The sequence below is a fragment of the Syngnathoides biaculeatus genome, chromosome 8 (assembly GCF_019802595.1).
Source record: "Syngnathoides biaculeatus isolate LvHL_M chromosome 8, ASM1980259v1, whole genome shotgun sequence".
Classification (NCBI taxonomy): domain Eukaryota; kingdom Metazoa; phylum Chordata; class Actinopteri; order Syngnathiformes; family Syngnathidae; genus Syngnathoides; species Syngnathoides biaculeatus.
Window position 1 is genome coordinate 22,426,145 of NC_084647.1, and position 10,000 is coordinate 22,436,144.

At 39.0% G+C, this 10,000-nt stretch overlaps 1 protein-coding gene across 1 annotated transcript; it reads left to right on the forward strand.

Annotated features, from left to right (window-relative positions):
• The first annotated feature begins 3,513 nt into the window (after nucleotides 1-3,513).
• On the forward strand, nucleotides 3,514-9,965 carry si:dkey-4p15.5 (zona pellucida-like domain-containing protein 1). Its single transcript, XM_061827719.1, has 10 exons — nucleotides 3,514-3,557; nucleotides 5,031-5,134; nucleotides 5,211-5,437; nucleotides 5,507-5,691; nucleotides 5,775-5,847; nucleotides 6,984-7,081; nucleotides 7,153-7,233; nucleotides 7,319-7,490; nucleotides 8,625-8,727; nucleotides 9,883-9,965. Exons 1-10 carry the CDS (start codon nucleotides 3,514-3,516, stop codon nucleotides 9,963-9,965), a joined length of 1,170 nt encoding a protein of 389 aa, XP_061683703.1.
• Nucleotides 9,966-10,000: the final 35 nt, after the last annotated feature.

The following is a 10,000-nucleotide window of genomic DNA, read 5'->3' on the forward strand; positions in this document are numbered from 1 at the left end:
CAGTGATAAACGCTCCAATAGGAAAAAGTATTTTGCTGTTGCTACCGTACAAAGGGAAGCCATTTGGCACGGGTGGATTTTATTGGTTTACAATTACCCGCCTACCGAGTAACGGCTTGAATAATTATGTCGTCACAGCCCCGCTGTTACACAACGGTGGAAAACTACTAACAAACAGCACAGGATGACATATTGTTTCACTTCATTTACTAGCTATGTGAGAAAATATAAATAAATATATCATTTGGATCATATTAGTGGCTGAATGGCATGAAAGCAAATGTTGATATGCAATTTGAAAAACACTTATATATATATATATTTTTTTTTTTTTGGGGGGGGGGAATAAATTAAATTCTATATAAGGACAATGAGACACAAAGGGTGCGGAAACGGGTGGGCAATGAGGGGCGCGTACCCCCTTTTGGTGCAGGGCTACTATGAACACTTCTCATTATATTCCACCCAGCAGATGGAGCTAATTTTAGTACCGAACACACAAGCGGCCACCCACCACCGAAATGACATTAAATGAAATAATCAAAGATGTGAAATGTTTGCATGAACAAAAAAAGTGGTTTTTTTTTGTTGATTCATGGTGGCTTGATAAACTTGGCAGGGTAATTTTTCAGCTGTAAAAGTGACCACTGCAGTGATTTTTGATTATTGCAAGCTGAGTCTATGCATATTGATAGAAACAAAAAATGTGTGCGTGGGGGGGGGGGGGGCGCTGAAAATAACTTTATCTCCTTTCCCCCAAAAAAGAAAGTAAAGTAAAGAAACTTTCCTGTAAATCTAACCAGTCATTAATGTGCCCTCATTTTTATCCATCCATCCATCCATCCATTTTCTCAACTGCTTATCCTCACAAGGGTCACAGGGGTGCTGGAGCCTACCACCATGTTTAATTGTTCTTATTTTCTCATACCTGGATTTTCATTTGTGAGTCCGGCTTGGTTCCCATTTTCTGTGAATTGCAGGCGTACACCAGTTCTGCATGTTCAAGAACCCAAAAATGAAAATTGAACACAACACCTTCGCTAACTATTCAGGCAACATTTTCTGCTTATGTTAATTATAATATTACCATATTCACCACCACAACATGGTGAATATGTTTGCTATTCTAACTTTATTTTTCCTTATAGGGTGTTAAATAAAATAATTAGAGATGAAACATTCCTATTAATAAACAATGTAAGCTGATGTTAAAAATAGCACATGACCAAGAGTATAAGAGTATAAGTATGACCACCACAAGTCCGGTTTTTGTTTCAAGAGTTTTAAACTTTAAGACATGTACATAAAAAGAGTCTTAAATCCTGGTTAAAGACTTATTTGTACCCATGAGATTTTTGTGTTTTTATATTTTGTGCATTATGTCATGGAGCGTATAGACTCCAGTACGAGCACACATGCGTGTGTAATTGTGTGTGTGTGTGGGGGGGGGGGGTTACCAGAGATGAGGCCCATTTGATCCTCAGCTCCCCTGAGATGGACGTTTGCAGTTACAGTATGTTGCACACCGTAAACATCCACGCATGCCTTGCTTGTTACATGCTCTCATTTATGGAAGTCACACTCACTGACAAGTGACAGTGGCATCTCTGCACGCACGCACGCACGCACACACACACAAAATAATAATAAAAAAAAAGAAATACACCTACAGTGAAGAAAACAAGTATTTGAACACCCTGCTATATTGCAAGTTCTCCCACTTGGAAATCATGGAGGGGTCTGAAATTTTCATCGTAAGTGCATGTCCACTGAGAGAGAGAATCTAAAAAGGAAAATCCAGAAATGACAATGTGTGATTTTTTAAAATTTATTTGTGTGATACCGCTGCAAATAAGTGTTTGAACACCTGAGAGAACCAAAGTTAACATTTGCTACAGTAGCCTTTGTTTGCAATTACAGAGGTCAAACGTTTCCTGTAGTTGTTCACCAGGTTTGCACACACTGCAGGAGGAATTTTGATATGCTTTTTACAGAGTCACTCCTTGGTTTTCCTGGCTGTATGCTTCGGGTCATTGTCACGTTGAAAGACCCAACCACGACCCATCTTCAATGCTCTGACTGAGGGAAAGAGGTTGTTCCCCAAAATCTCACAATACTTGGTCGCGGTCATCCTCTCCTGAATACAATGCAGTCGTCCTGTCCCATGTGCAGAAAAACACTCCCAAACATGATGCTACCACCCCCATGCTTCACACTAGGGATGGTGTTCTTGGGATGGAACTCATCATTCATCTTTAATGCTGTCCCTATTTTTTTTTTGTATGTTTTTAACCAAGTGCCTCAAAAGTGGTGACATTAACCTTTGTTTAAAAAAAAAAAAAAAGGCAATTTTAACAAAGCAAAATAGAAAGTAAAGGTATCTGATTTCAAATACAGTAAATCAGAGAAAAATGAAGATGCAAGTAAAGTACAGCTACATAATCGAATGTTGTTACAAAAATACAGAATACAACTGGTCAATACTTGTAACGGACGACTCGTTAGCACACGTTGCAGCAACCACGTGGCAACAAGACACTGCTGTCTCCGGATACAATGAGGTCACAGTTGGTATTCCGGGTTGTCTTTGTGCGTCTTACATTCATAAAATACGCTTTATTTACACAATATGTAGACTATACACACGCAAAGTATAATTCCCTGAAGGCCGCAAAATGTACCGCTGAGGGACGTTTTGTCACGCGGTAAATGCTGAGGGCAGGGCTGCCAGATCATACTTTTCAAATGTCATACGTCATACTTTTTTTTTTTATGTAGGGATGACAAAAGTACTGCAATTAAAAATGGTATTTGAAAGGTGAGCTGTCTAATGTATTGTAATACTGCATGGCCTTTCCGTTTCCACACAGTGAGCTATTGTGGTGATAGGCAGTGGGGGAGCAGTAAAGTCCGTCCGTGCAAAGACCAAGACTCGGATTGTCCCCCATGGGTGTGGCCTTTCACAGGCACCACAACATTATCTCTTCGACTTTTTATTATTATTATTATTTTTTTTTAGTTGACAGGGTAGCCCCAGAACATCAACAAAAGAGTCTCGGTTACAAAACGTTGACGAGTCGCATCAAAAGATCCGTGAGGAAGACGAGTTCTCACACTCTTTGTTTGTTGATGTTGTTTCCCAAGCAACACTCGGCCCACGAAAAATTCATATTCATTTTATCGAGATTTAACGCCTTTAAAATAACTCTCAGATGCCTTTGTCAAATTATCAAAGACATTCACCTTTTTCACTGAAGTTGAAACGATTTATTAATAAAATTAATAATTTATAAATAATTGGCGTATACTTAGCCTGTATCTAGTTCGACAGTTTATGTATTTGGAATGTTTTGTTTCTCTCTCCCGATTTTCCTGATTTTGTCCACCTAAACCAAAATAAAAAGATTACATTTGGAGAAAGAAAACACAAACAAAACTGGAATTATGCTGTGGAAGATGGGGCGGGCTCATGTTGCACGATATATTGTCCCGAGGGTTGTCCTCACACTATAAATGGGGGCCAAGACCAGGACGGGCAAAATGATGATGATTTGCAGGTGAGAACGCTTTCATTATTAATATTATTATTATTACTTGACACGGTTATTATTAAATATTTGTGGCTTTGACAATGTATTTGTATTGTTTTGATATGATACTTGTTTGTGATTAGGAATTTGGAGACATTTGAAGAAAAAAAAATTTGGTGAATATTGAAAGATGGGACTTTTTAAAAAATGTTTTAAAAACCACTTTCTTCCTGAGCGATTACTACAAAAATGGGGGTAAAAATATATATATTATTTATTCATTTAATTATTCCTAGATCACCTTTAATATACATGGTTTCTTCTTTGACTATGACAATTGTATTATTTGATACAATACTTGCAATATGATTAAAATTTGGAGCTCTTTAAAAAAACATCTTTTAATTTTTGTGAATTTTGAAAGATAATGCTTTTATGTATGAAACATTTTCCTTTTATTGTGAATACTACGGGATAATATTAGTGGTACACTGAAATGGGGGAAAATTAGCCCAATTACAAGATAAAAAATGTAGATAACAGGAATAAGGTCATATCACAAAAATAAAGTTTGAAAAAATACCAATGGAAAAGAAAGTGTAAGTTTTTTTTTAATTCTGTGATGTTTTTCTTGTAGCAATACAACTTGCACCATCCATTTTCCCTATTGCTTATCCTCATTAGGTTTACGGGTGTGCCAGGGTCTATCCCAGCTCTCGTTGGGCGAGAATTGGTTGCCAGGCAATCCGAAGGCTTATAGAAACAAACAACCAATCACTGGTATCGGCAATTTAGAGTCTTCCATGAACCTACTTTGCATGTTTTTAGGATGTGGGAGGAAATCGGAATACCCCGGAAAAACCCAGCAGGCACAGGGAGCACTTGCAAACTCCACAAAAGTGGGGTTGGGACTCAAACCCCGGTCCTCAGAAACATGAGGCGGATGTTCTCACAAGTCAACGCCTATGTTTCCAAACTTGCAATATTTCAATATTAGTTTTGCTGTTGTGGTTTTGTTCCCTTAGTAGTTCAACCCAAGAATAATTTTATACTCGTAAAAAATACATTTTTTTCTGTGATAAAACTGTGACAACTTTTAAGAGATTACACAAAGTCATATTATCATGTAAAATTACATGCATCATTTTCTTGTATAAATATGGCTTCCCATGAAAGTCTGACTTCTTTTTTGGAATATTAAAACTTCTCTAAAAATGTTTTTGTTTTCAAATAAACATTTTCTCATTTTCCCCCATTACATTTTACATTTTTCTTGTAACGTGACAACTTTTGCCTCTAAAATTCTTTTTTTTTTCTTGAAATATTACAATTTCTTACAAAACTACATTTTTTATAGTAGTGCATACAGTATGATGACTTTTTCCTTCTGGCGGGTATTCATGTAGCTTATTAATAATTGGAACCATTTGGCCTTGGCAGAGGTCCGCACTTCATGGGATGCTCTTCAAGTTTGTCATTGTGCTGTCTTGATGTGTCCAGAAAAATGAGGCTGGTTCTGGTTGTGTGCCAGCTCGGCGCCATACTAAGGACCCAAGCCCAGATACCGGCTCAGTGCATCTCGAGTAACACAAACAGACCACCAGGTACTCTTCGTTTATGCATTGTTCGCACTTTCTTTGTGTCGTTTGGAGGCTCACACCTTGCCGTGTTTCGTCCCAGAAAACTCGGACATAATGGTGGACTGCGGCACCGAGCACATGGACCTGAACATTTACCTTTGTCCCGTGTACCAAGCGCTCTACAATGAGTCCCTCTTGGTGCTCAATAACGAGTACAACAACAACAAATGTTTCGGTACTGCCGAGTTTGCCGCCAACCCACCGGTTTTAAAATTTAGCTTTCCCATAAATGAAAGTTCCATGTCGTCGTGCGGGAATGATTTCAAGGTAGGTGGTCACTTGGAAAATGGTTTCACGCCGAGAGCTCGGTTATCTGACTGAAGGGTTTCCCTGAAGATCATCACTCAGGTGGGCACCGGAGCATTTGCCGACTTCTCCAATGTCCAGTTTGTCAACATCTCCGGCGCCGTCACCTCCATTGACCCGTCCGCTGGCATGATCACCTACCGGCCGCAGCTCCTCTACAAGTTCTCCTGCCTCTACCCCTTGCAATATATCATCAATAACACCGAGCTGGCCGTGTGAGTGTGGCTCAGTGTGGCGCTGCGCCACATTTGTGGGTCTCAAAGTCACTAAGCCGTCTTTTCTTTTTTATCCCTTACAGAGCCGGTGTGAACGTTGCTATCAAAGACAACAATGGCAGCTTCATTAGCACACTGAGCTTGGAGTTATATGAAGTAAGAACCGATCTGAATTGACATCTAATTTATCAGTTTGTGACAGCGGTTATCCTGAATAGGATGACAGGGAAGCGAAACCCTAATGGCGAGACGTCCATCCATTTTCTATAGCACTTGTTCTCTTTATGGTTGCGGGAAACTGGAGACTATCCGAGATAACTTTCAGAAAGAGAAGGCAGGAAACACCCTGACTGGTCGCCAGTCAATTGGAGGGCAGACAAAGAACCATTCAAACTCACATTCACACCAACGATATGTAAAACATAAAATCTTGAACAATGTTTTCAGGAGGTGAGAGGGAGACCCCGACAAGTGTGACCTCTCACCCTTTACTGCGAGGCAAACGTTCTAAACACTAATTCACTGAGCTGATTATGCAGTCACGTTCCTTCTTTCTCTCACGCGAGAACAAGAACCTGAGATAGTCACCACACTGAAAGTTGAGATGGAAATACCCAGAACGCCTCCCAAAAGAGGTGTCCTAGAGCCATCTTTTACTGCCTGTGCCAGATCAAATTTTTGGTTTTCTGGATGACCGAGCTCCTTACGCGATCTCTAACTGCGAGCCCAGACACCCTTTGTCGGAAACTCATATCTAATTCATCTGGTCAAAGATGATTACCGTAAGTGAGTGTGGGAAGGTAGTCAGATAGGTACACGAAAAACTCCTTTTTAGTTGAGCTCCCTCATCACTCCTACAACAAAGGGGATGCATAGAAAGAGTTTGAGAGTTAGGAGACACACTCCTTCCAGCCTGGTCTAGGTGTGGCTAAAGCCCCCGACCACTTGGACATACCTGGTTCTGCTCAATATGAAGAAATATTTTCTGGACAACTGAGATCTTTATCTGGCAGGTCACTATGACCTGCAAGTGTAAGCGGAGACACCCTGCAGAGGAACTTAATTTCCGTCACTTCCCATCAAAACTGGTTACTATTGGCGAGGGTGGGATTGTGGTTGAAAGCGTCGCCTACAGGCTCAGCACTCATCAAGACTTTCTCTGTCAAGCTTACCGATCTGTCTTTCCCCTAACTCGTGAGCAATCAACCCTAATGTCATTTTTTTTTTTTGCTGTTAGAATTGTTTTAACCTTTGGTTACATCCACTAATTGGAGGTTTGTCTGACTGGTCAGGATGATCAGTTCCAAAATTATCTTACCATTCCACCAACGGGACTCGAACTAAAGACCAAAATCTACGTTGCTGTGCGAGCCACCAATCTGACGGACAGGTACCAGTTGTATTCCAAGAGCATTCATTGAGTGATCAGGTCAAGAAAAAAACAAACGATCTTTTCAAAAGGTTCAACGTGCTGCTGGATCGATGCTACGCGACCACAAGTCCCTACCCGGACTTTGACTCCTTCTATGACCTTTTTGTTGGGTGAGCACCCAAGAGCTTTATGTTTAAATGCGACACTGGGTTCCTACTGTCCAAACCGACACCCTCTATGTTCCCCCCTCCCAAGCTGTACACGTGATGAGCAGACCGAGGTGCTCCTCAACGGTGATTCCCAGGTGGCCCACTTCTCCTTCGAGGCCTTCCGATTCGTAGAGCACAGGAATCGGACTGTGTCCACGTTCTACCTGCACTGTGTGACCAGGCTGTGCGAGGTGTCCACCTGTAGCGTTCTAAAACCGGTGAGTCGCACAATTTAAACTCTCCTTGGAAACTAGGGAGTAGCCTGTTACGTAACATAATTATGGAAAGTTGAACTTGCCAAAAAACAGGATGCTACATGCCGCTTTCACTTTTGTAGGTAGTCGGCTACCTAACATTTGTAGATAGAATCTTGACGCTGCATTATTTTTCTTTTCTTTCTTTAAGAGAAACTGATTGTCAGTGGAATCCTAATGTCTACCACCATTCTATCTGAACAATGAAGTACCCTGCTAGCTACTACACAGATGGTTCTACAGGGTAAATTTGTACTTGCATGTATTAGAAGTATTTCCGTTAGGTTACGATAAAAGCGTTCGTTTTGCTCTAGATGGGAAACGGTGGAGTCCAAAGAATTGTATGAAAGGAAACATCTTCTTCTACATGAAACAAGATGTACAAACAAACTAGCAGAAATCCAAAAACATACGGACAAAAAAAAAAAAATGGCACTACTTGTTTTTTATCCACTTTTGTTTGATACATTTATTTTCTCTTTCTTGCCATTTTAGACACCAATCCCCTCTGTGTAATCGTACTAAAAATGTTCATAATTTTCTCCGAGCCAGGAACTAACCTGCCACCAAATATACCACAAACTAATCACAAAACAGTTTTAGACAATTTCTTTATCCACATTTGTCTGTGGAATAGATTTTTTTCTTTTCAGTAACGAGTGAACCGTTATTGCCAACCCTGAATACAAAATGGTACAGTCCAGCAACTTCACGTCATCCTTTACATACTACACATGGACTTGTTGTGGAGTGTAAATTGTGATATTTTTCGATACTGGGTAGGCCAACAGTAGCTGCTGTCTACATATACTTTTTAAACTAGCTCAAATATTGGAAGGGAGCAAATAAGGAATGAACTGAGCTCGAAGGAAAGGAAATAAGTAAGGATGTGAGGAAGCCAGAAAGGAAGGGCAACATGCATTAGCTCGCATCCTTTCAAAGCAAGGAAAAGAAAGGGGCGGAGGACGTTTCTAGATGTATAAATATTTGGAAAAGATGGTACAAATGTTTTAATTATTATTATTACACTTGTAAACTGTAGAGGAAGTCCAGGAAGGGGAAAAAAAGATATTTCATTGTTTTGTTTGTTTTGAACAGGACTGTGGTTCAAACCAAGGAAGAAGAAGAAGAGAGGCTGATGACACGTTGGCTAATGCTACAGTCACCTCGACGGCCATTTTGGTGGCTAAAAAAGGCAAAGGTGTGTATTACGACAAAACGAGATTACTTCATTTTTCATGGAGACCACGAGAGGGTCGCTTTAAGGGAAAGGGAGGGAAGGTGGACCTTGTTCATACTCAATGTTCAAAGTTATTCAATAGGCTTGATGTCAACAAACGCTCAGCACTTCAACATATTTAAAGGGGAAAGAAATGGCCGAAATCTCAAAAGTTCACAAATATCTTGTAAGATCCCAATTTAACACTCTGAATAAAGTAATTGTATGATGATATTTCGATGATATATAGAAGATATCTTGTAAGACTTTATTAACACTTTACTAATTTATTATTTTTAGTAAAGAATGATAATGTGTGACCAATTTTTGATTCTTTTACATTTAAAAAAATCATTAAAAAAAATAAATTGTTTTGAAGATAAAATGAAAACTAAAGCTTGTGAGCTTTTTGTTTATATTTGAAAAATGTAAAAAACAGTGACATCATTTAATATTCAAATATATATGCAGTTTTAAATAAGGGGAAAAACCTATGACTAACTTTTATTTATTTATTTTACATAAAACATAAGATGAAAAAAAAGTCCAATATTTTAATAACACAAGTGTCAAAATGAACCAAGTGAGGAAAACCATACTGTGTTAACTACAACGTGGCCCACAAAAAAATAAATTTGACACCAGTTTTATAAAATTAAATTGGAGATCTTTGCTAATGACCGAGATAAGCTTGAGAAATTCAATCATTTCAGGCCTCTTGGCAGAAAACTTTGGAACTCAAGAATGTGTGGACTATTTTAATTCATATTTTACCGAAGCACCATAGAGATATTACATCCCAAATACTAGGAAAATGTTTGTTTTTTTCAAAATATGTGATGCCGATGTGATCTCAGTTCAATTATCTACATTGTATGTACTATGTATTACATTTAGTTTTTCTTCCTGTTGTACTTTTCAGGAGATTTTCAGACTAACTCAGCTATTTACGGTAAGAAAGAAAATGCACCTTTATTTGAAAAAACAGTGTTTGATGTTTCTTTCACTGCCATTGACGACTGTTGACTTCAAATATCCATGGCAAAATGGAGGACTGGCAGTTTAAATAAATAAAATATAATATCACAGGTCTGAACATATTTGAAAAAAAATACAGATCTATATTTTGTTCTTCAGGTTCATCAGAGAGCCTCTACAGCAACACTGTGGTGGCGGCCATCTTCTGTGTCAACATCTTGGCCGTTCTCTTCACCACTTAGGCTGCTTACTTTGTTAGTTTTTTTTTTTTTTAATA